The sequence below is a fragment of the Panthera tigris genome, chromosome A2 (assembly GCF_018350195.1).
Source record: "Panthera tigris isolate Pti1 chromosome A2, P.tigris_Pti1_mat1.1, whole genome shotgun sequence".
Classification (NCBI taxonomy): Eukaryota; Metazoa; Chordata; class Mammalia; order Carnivora; family Felidae; genus Panthera; species Panthera tigris.
Window position 1 is genome coordinate 7,783,242 of NC_056661.1, and position 12,087 is coordinate 7,795,328.

The 12,087-nt window shown below is 56.8% G+C and overlaps 2 protein-coding genes across 3 annotated transcripts; both read left to right on the top strand.

Moving 5' to 3' along the window:
• Positions 1-560: 560 nt before the first annotated feature.
• ICAM1 (intercellular adhesion molecule 1) lies at positions 561-9,479 on the top strand. Of its 2 annotated transcripts, none has more exons than XM_042978132.1 (7): positions 561-725; positions 2,352-2,609; positions 6,985-7,290; positions 7,660-7,947; positions 8,027-8,284; positions 8,467-8,715; positions 8,856-8,937. In XM_042978132.1, coding segments are annotated over exons 1-7 (1,428 nt in total). In that variant the 5' UTR covers positions 561-658; the 3' UTR covers positions 8,858-8,937. The 2 variants fall into 2 exon arrangements, with proteins under 2 accessions (XP_042834066.1, XP_042834065.1); XM_042978131.1 differs by having other exon boundaries at positions 566-725; positions 8,802-9,479.
• A 692-nt stretch (positions 9,480-10,171) lies between these two features.
• ICAM4 (intercellular adhesion molecule 4 (Landsteiner-Wiener blood group)) lies at positions 10,172-11,667 on the top strand. The gene is made up of 3 exons (XM_042978133.1): positions 10,172-10,895; positions 11,016-11,321; positions 11,467-11,667. The coding sequence occupies exons 1-3, from the start codon at positions 10,502-10,504 to the stop codon at positions 11,607-11,609; spliced, it is 843 nt and encodes a 280-aa protein (XP_042834067.1). The 5' UTR covers positions 10,172-10,501; the 3' UTR covers positions 11,610-11,667.
• Positions 11,668-12,087: the final 420 nt, after the last annotated feature.

Genomic DNA, 12,087 nt, shown 5'->3' on the forward strand with positions numbered 1-12,087 from the left:
CCTTGCATGTGCCCAGGCTTGCTCCTGCCGCTTCTTGGGAAATCTGTCAGCTGAGCAAGGGCTTGCCCCTTGGGGGAGGGGCACCCTTGATAGAGAGTGCCCCGAAGACATTCCTGGGTCCCCACCCTAAAGAGGGATCGTCCACTCGGTTAAGGAGGCCTGCGTGCGCTGGAGAGTCAGACGAGTTCGAACCTCCTCGCCGCTCGGAGGCTCGGTTTACCCCTCTGTGGAATGGGCACAATAACAGTCCCTACCGTCCAGGGTAGCTGGCGGTATTCCGTAGAGCGCTTAGAGCAGCGGAACCGCAGCACCGCGGTGAGCCCGGCCCCGGGACCGAACCTGTCGCACCGGGAGCAGCCCCCCCTGAGCTCGCCCGGCCGCCGCGCCCCTCGTTGCCTCAGTTTGGAAATTCCAGCGCTCCAGCGGCCAACGAGGGGGGACAACACCACTTAGGCTCGGCACCCTTTCAATCCGGAAATGCCGGAGCCCTCGTTCCGGAGGGGAAGGCGCGAGGTTTCCGGGAAAGTAGCACCGCCCCTCTGCCCCCCGTGCCCGGCCACAATAAAAGGCCCACGCGCTGCGGCCATGAGCCCAGTCGGCGCCGCACGTCTCTGCGCTGCCGGAGGTCGGTGCCCTGCTCTCCCAGCTTCGGCCCGCTATGGCTCTCGGCACCGCCCGTCCCGCGCTGCCAGCGCTCCTGGCCCTGATCGGAGCTCTGCTCCCAGGTGAGTCGGGGTGGGGCTGCCGTCGAGCCAACTCCCCGGATCCCCGCTGCGCCCCGGACGCACCGGGAGGACCCGCTCCCGGCCGGCAGGGGATAAGCCCCTGTCGTACTTAGGTAGCTGTTTATGGGAAGTTGGGGCTAGAGCCGCCGGCTGAAAGTTGACAGCAGTGGGTTCGAATCCAGACCCTGGATCACTTCCACGGGAGGCCTCAAGTTAGAGGTTGACATTCCCGGAGCCTCAGTTTCTCAACCGTAAGATGGAGAACGTAAGGGCGGCCACTCGAAACGGTTGTGTCCCGGCCGAGTGCCACGCCTGGCTCCAAGACTCGGTCTGATTGTGTGCGGACGTGTCCGGCACCAAGCTGAGTAGGCTGGGGACCCCCCCCTCCCAACACACACACATGTACATTCTGTTCCTCGTCCCCCCTGCCCCTGGGGAAGTCCAGGACTGCCTCTGCTCAGGGGAATTCCAGGGCTGACTTGCCCAAAGGCCAGGCTGAGAGTGGCATGCCCCACCCCTCGACCAACCCCAGTCTGGGGGTTGTCAAAGCGAGACGGGGGAGCGCCAAATGGTGGTCTGTGTTGGGAAGCGGGAGAGTGGGAAAGGGACACCTGTGGTTACCGGCCCAACAAAGGGGTCTAGTCCAGATGCCAATGTGGTTTCTACTGCTTTTCAGCTGAGTAACCGCACTTCTCCCAGCCTCACCATTTCACTCTGTGAAATGGGAACTATCCCAGAATCACTCTCGGAGAATTCACGGAGCTGCTGTTTTCCCACACCTCCATCCAGATAGAGGAACCCAAAGCTGAGGACAGCAATCTTTGCAAGAGGCAGATAGATAGGCCCTTTGGAAGGGCCCAGATAGATTTTTTTTTCAGCTTTGGAGGCACCAGGGAGTCCGAGGGAGCTAATCACCACAAGCCCCCTTCTTCCCTGCAGCCAGGCACTGTCTGCCCTGTGCTAGGAGTCTCTTGCATTAAGCGGTGGCTGGGATGACTGTATTTACCCACCTTACAGAAGGGGAAATTGAGGTCTTGAGAGCGGAGACCACTTGGCAGAGGGAGGAGACAACTCAGTTGGAACTTTTCCATTCCTGGAGGGCTAGCCTTCTCCACCTCACGTCCTGGGAGAGAGAAGCACACTGACTTCATGTCCCTCCTCTGCTCAAGTCCTCCGTGGCTCCCCACTGCCCTCCGAATGAAGAACAAGTCCTTGGCATGGCCTGCCCTGCCCACATGATCCATCTTCCTGACCTTTCTCCCAGCTCTTCCTCCTCACTAACTCTCTCCAGCCACCCTGCCTCAGGACCTTTGCACTTGTGCCTGTTGCCTAGAATTAATTTCTCTCTTCTCTGAATGGCCAGCCCCTTCTCATCATTCGGATCTCTGCTCACACATTACCCTGTCACCAAGTCACTGTCTGTTCTCTCACCCTGTTTTGTTTTTGCCAAAGCTCTTATTAACATCAGTTATTAATTATCTTGTTTGCCTATGAATTTTTCTGTCTCCCACACTGAAGGCAACGTTTTGCCTCGTTCAGGGCTCTGTGCCCAGCACTCAACCCAGGCTGGGTACATGGTAATTGCTGATGAACCCAATTTGTCCTGACTTCCATCTTTTGTTCTAGGACTTGGAGGGGCCCAAACATCAGTGCACCCCCTAGAAGCCATCATACCCCGAGGCGGCTCTGTGCAGGTGAACTGTAGTACTTCTTGTGACCATCGCGCCTTCTTGGGCCTGGAGACTCAGCTGACTAAGAAGGAGGTCGCTCAGGGGGACAACTGGAAGATCTTTGAACTGAGTGGTGTGCAGGAAGATAGCACTCCAATATGCTTCTCATACTGCCAAGCACAGACGATGGTTTCGATGTCTCTCACCGTGTACTGTGAGTGGCTGGGCCCAGGGGCTGGACAAGGCAGGCTGGGTGGGGGAGGTGGACGCGTGCGAGTCCCCTCAGGCTGGGACAGCCTTTGTTGCTTGGTGGTGGGGACAGAGCTGGCTCGCCAGAGCACTGGTGGGCACATCTTCGGAAAGCCTCATTGTCGTTTGAAACCCCATCTTGAATTTTCTTGGGTGCATTTAGCGTATTACAGAGATTCAGTACATTTGAGCACTATAGGCCTCTGGAAACATGTGACAGATCCTAGATATGACTCTTTATTTTATTTTTTTATTATCAAAAAAATTGTTTTAAATCTTAATTTTTGACAGAGAGAGAGAGAGAGAGAGAGACAGAGACAGAGTACAAGAGCAGGGGAGGAACAGAGAGAGAGGGAGACATAGAATCCAAAGCAGGCTCCAGGCTCTGAGCTGTCAGTACAGAGCCCAACATGGGGCTCGAACTCCCCAACCGCGAGCTCATGACCTGAGCCAAAGTTGGACACTTAACTGACCGAGCCACCCAGGCGCCCCTAGATATGACTTTTTAAAAGATGTAGTTTAGGGGGCGCCTGGGTGGCTCGGTCGGTTGAACATCTGATTCCTGATTTTGGCTCAGGTCAGGATCTCACTGTTCGTGGGTTCAAGCCCTACTTTGGGCTCTGCACCGACAGTGTGGAGTCTGCTTGGGACTGTCTCTCTCCCTCTCTCTCTGCCTCTCCCCTGCTTATACATGCTCTCTCTCTCTGTCTCTCTCTCAAAATAAATAAACATTAACAAAAAAGGAGATGCAGTTTAGGGGCACCTGGGTGACTCAGCGGGTTAAACGCATCTGACTTTGGCTCAGGTCATGATCTCACAGTCCGTGAGTTCGAGCCCTGCGTCGGACTCTGCTGACAGCTCAGAGCCTGGAAGCTGCTTCCGATTCTGTGTCTTCCTCTCTCTCTGCCCCTCCCCCGCTTGTGCTCGGTCTCTCTCTCTCTCTCTCTCTTTCTCTCTCTCAAAAATAAATAAACATTTAAAACAAAATGTTAAAGAAGATGCAATTTAAAAGTAGCCCGGACATGGCAATTTTCACATATTGGCAGCAATCAAAAGGGTTGATAACAGCCATGCTGGCAAGACGGCGGGGAAGCAGGCAGTCCTGGGACATCGCTGACAACGTGGGAACAGAGAAGCACAGCCCCGAGTGGGGAAGTGGTGTCAGTTCTCTAAGTGGCCCACGCATGTGTGCTTTGACACAGAAATCCCATTCCTCGGGATTGGGCTTATGTGTGTCCCCAGCCCCGCGGGAGCGGCGCGGGCTGCGGGATGGGGTTATTTTACTGTGGCTTTATTTGCATGGGCAAAAGTTTGCAAGCCACTCGGGCACAGGGCACGGGGGAGATACGCTGTAGTTTGATCACTTGAAGGCGCAGTATGCAACTGCCCAAAGAGAAGGAGGAAGCTCCCGTGTCCTGAAAGAGAAATGACCTCCAAGGTGTCCCGTCACGTTCAAGAGAAGAGAGGTGTGCCCAGAACGAGTGGCATGCCCTCCTTGGTGTTGAGGAGCAGCAGGGTGGGGTGAGGGCCACCCGTGTTGACACAGAAAGGAGCCAGGAGAGGAAATCCAAGAAATGAGAGAGAGAGGCTGGGGGAGGGGCGCTCCGGGAGAGGGCATGGGGCCAGTGTTTTCTATGTGCCTTCTTCTCTGGGCACTTTCAACTGTGAGAACTACTATTACCATAGGCAATGAATAAATAAAATTCAGATGAAAACAAGATGGAACAAACAACCAAGGAAGAAAGGACAGAGAGAGTTAGCCAACTGGTCTCGGGGTTAGACAGCTTTGGGTTCCAGTCCCAGCATGGCCTTTATGGACTTGGTGGCCACGGGGGATATGGCTTGTTGACTGACTTTGCCATGAGACCTCCTCGAGTGGGTGTAATGATGCACTGAGGCGTGAAGGACACTCCACCATCATGGTGTCTGGGCAAAGCCTTTGGGGAAAACAGCGGCTTTGCTTCTGATTTGGAGCATGTTTGGGCAGATTCTGGCCAGCTGAGGAGAGTCCCCAAACGTTCCCAGTGGCCTGTAAAACCCCAGGCAAACCTCCTCGAGGGACTTCTGCATCTTGGCATGATAGTTGAAAACCCAGTGCTCCAACTTTGGGGCCTGGGTCTGCCATGTCTCTCCCTCTGACTTTGGGTACCAGGCTTTGCCTTAATTTCCAGCTCTGTGAAATGGAGCCGATGTCCTGCACACAGGCAGGGAGTCACCTAGGAGAGGCCCTATCTAGCTTGGTCCTGCCCCACCCCTGGTGTAAAGATCCCTGGGTGGCTGAACTTTCTCTAGAAAGGATAAGCGTGTTACCTCCTGTAGGAGATGACCCCTAACTGGGCCTTGAAGGGTGAGTAGAAGTTGGTATAGACAGGCATTCAGGGCAGAGGGAACAGCCTAGGTTTGAGTGGGAAAACATGCTGAACGGAGGGGGTCGGTGTTAGGAAGGACTGAATACCAGCAGATCGGTGGGGACTTCCTCAGGGTGTTAGGAAGCCATGGAGGGTGTGAGAGCAGGCCAGGGATCTAGATAGCAGAAGGCCGGGCTGCCTGGGTGGCTCAGTTGGTTAAGTATCCAACTCTTGGTTTTGGCTCAGGTCACGATCTCATGGTTCATGGGTTCGAGCCCCGAATTGGCTCTGCACTGACGGTTCTGAGCCTGCTTGGGATTTTCTCTCTCTCTGCCCTTCCCACGTCTCTCTCTTTTGCTCTCTCTCTCTCTCTCAAAATAAATAAGCAAATAAACTTAAAAAAAAGAACAATCATTAGCAGAAGGCTGGCCTTTTGGGAAGCCAGCGAGCAGTTGGCCGTGGACCTCGTCCAGGCCACATGTGTGGGCAGTGGCTGGGTACAGGAAGGGAGGGCAGACAAATACTTGGAAGAGGGAACTAACCAGGACTGAAGGTTGGGGTTCAAGGAGAGGCAGGGGCAAGACAGACCTCCTCCCCAGTCTGGCCTTCAGGGCAAGGAGCTGTGCTCAGAGATAGGAACTCCTTTTGGGGGCTGAGGTTTGAGGTTTGCACCCAGCTCTGCAAATTCGTGTTTGCAGCAGGTGCAGGTGGGTAAGCACTGGACGTCTAAAGGTTTTCTTGCCCCCCTCTTTTGTTTTTAAAGCTATACTGAGATATCATTTACAGAATACATACATAAGTCACCCCTTTCAAGTGTACAATTCAACAAATTTGCATGTATTTATAGAGTAGCACAGCCCTCACCACCATCTAATTTTAGAACATTTCCATCACCCTAAAAGGAAACCTCATGTCCATTTACAGTCATTCTATTTCTTAAATGCATTAATGAAAGCCCTACCTCCAATAACCCATTTTACCGCTCAGGAAACTGAGATTCGATTTCTCCAACTGCTAGGGCTGGAGCGATTTCCAGGGCAAAGTCGCTCGCCTACAGCTCATAGCACAGAAGCCCCAAAGCTAGGAATCAAACCCAGGGCCCTCAGTGCTAAGTCGCAGCTCGCTGGGACTCTGCTTTTAATTTTCACTTTCAGTCCTGGCCTGAAATTCTGTTACTTTATGTGTAACGGGGACCCTGGCCTGCAAAACCCAAGCCCACGTGTTGTGTTTTCAGGGGATACTCAGAGTTCCGTTTTGAGTGTCTGTTGGTTATTCTTGCATTTTTAACATTTCAGGGGACCACACAGCACATTTGGGAACTTCTTTCCCTTAAAAGGGGGCTCCTGAAAGGCCTTAAGTCAGTGCGGGTGGCTCAAACTTATTTTTTCTATAAATACAGAGAGCCTACTGTGTGCCACCAACAGATCAGGGAACAAAGTTGACAAAGACCTCCCCCCCACCGCCTCTCCTGGGCTGAAGTTACCTGGCAGGACGGGGAAATAGAGAAACGAGTTAACTGAGAAGATGTGTGTCACCCTTGGGTGTCGGACAGTGAGGGGTGCTGTGGGGGGAAATAAGGCCAAGAAGAAGAGAAGGGGGGAGCATAGGGTCTCTTAAAAACAATCTCTACTCAATCTCTACTGGACTGGGCAGTTTAAATTTACTGTATGTATTTGACGGGACTCCCAGTGATAGATTTTGAGGTTTTTGGTTGTTTGTTTGTTTTTTTTTTTCCTTCCACTCTTCACTCTTAGACGCTGCAGTGGATAAATTGTTTTTGCCCCCTTCTCAGCCACCTGGGGACTTCCCACCGGTTTATCCTGAAGCTCTTAACATTCCTGTCTGGCTTAGGTGGTTTGGGGTGTGTCGCGTGAAGAGCGGGGAGTGGGGAGGCCCCTGGACGGGGCGCAGCCCGCACCCCAGCGCCCCCTGCGGGCGGGCAGCCTCTCTGGCTCACACAACCCCCCCCCCCCCCCCCCCCCCCGCCCCTAGGGTTCCCGGAGCGCGTGGAGTTGGCCCCCCTGCCCCGCTGGCAGCCCGTGGGCGAAAACCTCACCCTGCGCTGCCAGGTGGCCGGCGGGGCGCCCCGGACCAACCTCACGGTGGTGCTGCTCCGCGGGGAGGAGGAGCTGAGGCGGCAGCCGGCCGTCGGGGAGCCCGCCGAGGCCACGGTCACGGTGCTGGCGGGCAGAGACGACCACCTCGCCAATTTCTCGTGCCGCACGGAACTGGACTTGCGGTCCCGAGGGCTGGGTCTGTTCCAGAACAGCTCGGCCCCCAGGCAGCTCCGAACTTTCGGTGAGGCGCTGGGGAGCTGCCAGAGAGGATAGGCTGGGTGGGGGTGGGGGTGGGGGTGGGGGAAGAGAGGGGCCTTTGGTCATGGGGGTGCTAAGGTGGTGACCTACCTAGATTACAAGGGCTCCTGGGAAAGAGCATGTTCTTGGCCATTGGGATGGGGTGCACTGGGATGGGGCGCCCCAGCTGCAGGATCTTCTGAGAAGGCGGTAACCCCATATGTAACCCCATATGTGTGCCGGGGCAGGGGTGACCCCGGGCCACAGAGGCTCTTGGGAGGAGGATGCCCCAGATGAGGGAATGAAGATGCCCCCAGAAAAGGGCTTTAGGTTGCCTGTCCCCTCTGTGTTCACACCCACCCTCTCTCACCAGTCCTGCCAGAGACGCACCCAAACCTTGCTACCCCCAGCATTGTGGAAGCGGGCACAGAGTGGCCCGTGGACTGCACCATGGACGGGCTGTTCCCAGCTTCGGAGGCCCAAGTCCGCCTGGAGCTGTCTGGCCGGAACCTGCACCCCACAGTCACGCACGAAAACGACTCCCTCTTGGCCACGGCCCATGATAAGGCCAACATGGAAGAGGAGGGCACCCACCAGCTGTCGTGCGTGGTGACCCTGGGACACCAGAGCCGGTCGTGGCGGGAGAATGTGACCATCTACAGTAAGTAGAGACGGGGCGGGGCTTCCAAGGGGTGGGACCGGTGCTGGGAGGCGGTGCTCACCGTGTGCCCCGCCCCCAGGCTTCCCGGCTCCCAACCTGACGCTGAGTGAGCCAGAGGTCTCAGAACAGACTGTGGTGACCGTGGAGTGTGAAGCCCAGGCCGGGGCCCTGGTGATGCTGAGCGGGGGGGTCCCGGCAAGGCTTCCAGGACCCAGGGCCCAGCTCCAACTAAATGCCAGCGCCGAGGACAATGGGCGCATCTTCTTCTGCTCTGCTCTCCTGGAGGTGGCCGGGCAGGTGCTACGCAAGAACCAGACCCGGGAGCTCCGTGTCCTGTGTGAGTGGAGCTGCTGGACAATGACTCCTAACCCTCAAGACCCAACCCCTAGGGCCCCTGGAGCTCCTGCCCTCTGGGGGTCCCCTCCAGCCCTCTGCCCAGATTCCAGGGTCCTCCTGTCCCGGGTGGTGAGGGGTGTCCTGGTCCCTGACCTCATCCCTCATCTTGCTGTGTTTCTCCAGATGGTCCCCGACTAGACAAGAGGGATTGTCTGGGAAACTGGACGTGGCAGGAAGGCTCCCAGCAGACCCTGACATGCCAAGCTTGGGGAAATCCAGTTCCTGAGCTGAAGTGTCACCGGAAGGGGGATAATGCTCTGCTGCCCATCGGGGACCTGAGACCTGTCACGCGGGAGGTTGCAGGCACTTACCTGTGTCAGGCCAGGAGCCCCCGTGGTGAAGTCACCCGTGAAGTGGTCGTGAACGTGATCTGTGAGTGTGCCGGCGTTTAGGGCTGGGCAGGGCAGAGGCAGTGAGCCTGGCTCGACCTTCATCACCCACTGTGTCCTCCCCCACAGACCACCGGAATTACATCCTCACCACCATTCTGGTGACAGTTGCTTTCACCATAGGAGCTGCGGGCCTAGCTGCTTACTTCTATAACCGCCAGCGGAAGATCCAGAAATACAAGTTACAGAAGGCCCAGGAGGCGGCTGCCATGAAGCTGAACACACCAGCCACGCCACCCTGAACCTGTCCCAGGACAGGGCCTCCTCCTCAGCCCCCCACACAGTGGCAACGGTGCCACATTGAACAATGGTCCATTCAGCTCCACCCACCTTCCCAGGACGCCCGAGGACAGGACAGAGGCCTCAGGATACAGACAGCATTGGGGATCAAGGCACATGCACACTTAGGATCCCCAAGCCTCACACCTGACCTGTTGTCACAGGACTGAGCCATGAGGAGGGGGCGGGACTTGGGTCATGACTATGAGGGGTGCCAAAGCCTGACCAGACCAGAGGGGGTGTGGTGGGACACTTGACCTGGGACACCCAACTGCGAAACAGTGAAACTCACCCCTGCTGCGTGTGCTGAGGCCCCGCAGTCCTAGGGAGAAGTGGCCTGCACAAACACATACAGCATGGAAACATATCCCCATCCTTCCTCTGACATGCCAGCTCCAGTGCGGCTGTCCATTGACTGTCCCCAACTTTTGATGGATGTATTTATTAATTTTGTTCTCTTATGAGCTATTTATTGAGTGCCTTTTATGTGGGTTAGAATAGTAAAGAAGAGGAACGTAGGTTCCTGTTCTCAGGGAGCTCTCAGTCTAGCCTCATTCAGGGCCGCCAGGTACAGTTGTACTGGCTGTGCACTGCAAAGGAGTGCCTGGCAAAAAGATCAAGTGGGCTGGAATTTCCTACTCCGGCTGGCTAAGCTGCTTTCCCCCAGAAGGGGACTGGCAATGGTGATACGGTTTAGTTGGTAACCTGCCCAGGGGCAACCACTGAGCCCTTACTCCTCCCCCCATCTCTGACACTGACCTCTGTCAACCACCTCTCTGCCCATAAGCATCTGCTAGTGCTCACAGTGACACTGTGGCGTGCCTAAACATGAATGCCCATTCACTGGCAGCTAAACCATGTAGTCCCATGAAACTATGCCCAACCGCTGTGTGTCCCTGCCTTGTCCTACCTGGTTCCATCTTGGGACCATGCAAGAACAGAGCACTCTGGCAGCTCCAAATTCCAGCGGAGACAAGGGCCCTGCAGGCAGTGCGGAGGAGGGGCCTGGGAGGATCCCCTCCCAGTTCCAGAAGCCTCTTTCTTGTGCTAATAAAGCTTGCTAATAAAGCTTCCTCTCTGCGCCTGCCTTGTGTGAGTTGAGGGAAGATGTCACGTCCAGCTGGAGCCCTTTCTAGTCCCATCCTCCCACTTCCTCCTCATCCTCCCATTTCCTCCCCTAAGAAAAGGCTGCCGGTTCAAGGTCCACCCCTGAGGCTCTGGTCCAAATCTGGAGCTCTTTAGAACCTCTTAAGATTCTAGCGAAAATTAAAGATTCCTCTCCAGAAAGCTCTCTGACCCTTGGTTTCTGGTGGTTTGGAATCCCGTTCTTGAGCCGAGGGAGGGGCTGAGGGTCTTTACGCAGGCTCCAGGGCCCTCTAGGGGCCTCTGTCTCTCCGGGTGGGGCTGAGGAGGCGGGGCTGCGGGCCTCTTTATCTCCACAGCCAGCTTTGGCTCCCTGGCGCGGGGCCCCTCAGTCTGGGCCCTTTCCCATGGGGTCTCTGCTCCCCCTCTCGCTGCTGGTTTTGCTGGCGGCTGCCTACCGGGGAGGCGGGAGCGCGCATTGGCGCCGGGCTGCGCGGGCTCAAGGCCCCGGAGGCAACTCTCCGGAGCCCTCGGAGACCTCGGCGTCCTTCTGGGTGCGCGTGAGCCCGGCGTTCAAGGCCGTGCCGCCGGGGGGTTCAGTGTGGCTTAACTGCAGCAGCAGCTGCCCCCTGCCGGAGAATTCCAGCCTCAGCACTCGGCTGCGGCGGGGCCGAACGCTTAGTGGGCCTGGCTGGGTATCCTACGAGCTGTTGGATGTGAGGGCCTGGAGCTCCGAGGTGCGCTGCTTCGTCACCTGCGCAGGAGAAACGCGGGGGGCCACGGCCAAGATCACCGCCTACAGTGAGGGACTGGGGCTCAGGTTCTTCTGGGGTGAGGGGAGGGGGACGGTGGGGGGGGGTATTTGACAGTCGCGTTAGGGGGCGCACGCGCACCTTGCTCAGCGGCCCCCTCTTGCTTTAGAACAGCCGCACAGCGTGATCCTGGATCCCCCAGTCTTAGTGGGCAGTGAGTACACGCTGCGCTGCCACGTGACACACGTATTCCCCGTGGGCTTCCTGGTGGTGACTCTGAGGCGCGGCGGCCGGGTCATCTACTCTGAGAACCTGGAGCGCTTCACTGGCCTGGACCTGGCCAATGTGACGCTGACGTACACGTTACCAGCTAGGCCCCGCGACTTCTTGCAGCCCGTGACCTGCCACGCACGCCTCAATCTTGATGGCTTGGTGGTCCGCAGCAGCTCGGCACCCATGACGCTCACAGTCCTCGGTGAGGCACCTTTGGAATCCTGGAGACTTGAGGAGGGGTGGGGAAGGGTTATGACCCCAGCAGGGTGAGAGAGCCAAGCGGCAGCTCCATGCGGGGCGTCACATCAACATGTGTTCCCTTCCTAATTCTCACCTCCTGTCCCCAGCTTGGAGCCCCGCGCCCAAGGTCTTGGCCTCCACCTCCATCGCGGCCTTTGTGGGGATCCTTCTCGTCGTGGGGGCCACCTACCTGCGAAAATGGCTACTGATGCAGTCCCGGGGCGCAGAGGGGGTGGTCCATGACCGCTGAGCCAGAGGAAAAAGGAATCAGAAGCAATTTGGGGAACCCTGACTGGTTCAATAAAGCCTTCCTCAGTCAGCCTCTGTCCCGTGGCCTAAACGTCCCGACCCATTAGGGTTCCTTTTTGGCCCTGCCTCAATCACGTTCTCCAAGTTCCTGGTCTCTCTGAGGGCACCTGAGGTTTCCTCATTCTCAACCACCTGGGGACCTGGGCGTCCCAGTCCCTCCGCATTTCCACCCAAGTGGGGCAAAGTACTTCTCCTGCAGGCATTATCAGAGGGGTGCAGATAGGCATAGTTTGAGTACTGGAGGGCTTGGGGCTGTGGTGGTGGTAGGGGGTGGCTCACAGTATGGTTTTTCCCGATTGGCTCTGCTGCTGCCACGCTGCAGCTCTGATTGGATGTTAAGTTTCCTTTCCTATCCCCCACCCCCCTTAAAACCTAGCACTTTCCTGGAGGACAGGGGTGGGGCGAGAACTGGCCCCCAC

Coding starts and splice junctions, on each gene's coding strand:
- ICAM1 (XM_042978131.1), top strand. CDS start 659: ATGGCTCTCGGCACCGCCCGTCCCGCGCTGCCAGCGCTCCTGGCCCTG. Junction 7,291..7,659: donor CAGGCAGCTCCGAACTTTCG/GTGAGGCGCTGG, acceptor CTCTCTCACCAG/TCCTGCCAGAGACGCACCCA. Junction 8,285..8,466: donor CCGGGAGCTCCGTGTCCTGT/GTGAGTGGAGCT, acceptor GTGTTTCTCCAG/ATGGTCCCCGACTAGACAAG.
- ICAM4 (XM_042978133.1), top strand. CDS start 10,502: ATGGGGTCTCTGCTCCCCCTCTCGCTGCTGGTTTTGCTGGCGGCTGCC. Junction 10,896..11,015: donor GGCCAAGATCACCGCCTACA/GTGAGGGACTGG, acceptor CTCTTGCTTTAG/AACAGCCGCACAGCGTGATC. Junction 11,322..11,466: donor CATGACGCTCACAGTCCTCG/GTGAGGCACCTT, acceptor TCCTGTCCCCAG/CTTGGAGCCCCGCGCCCAAG.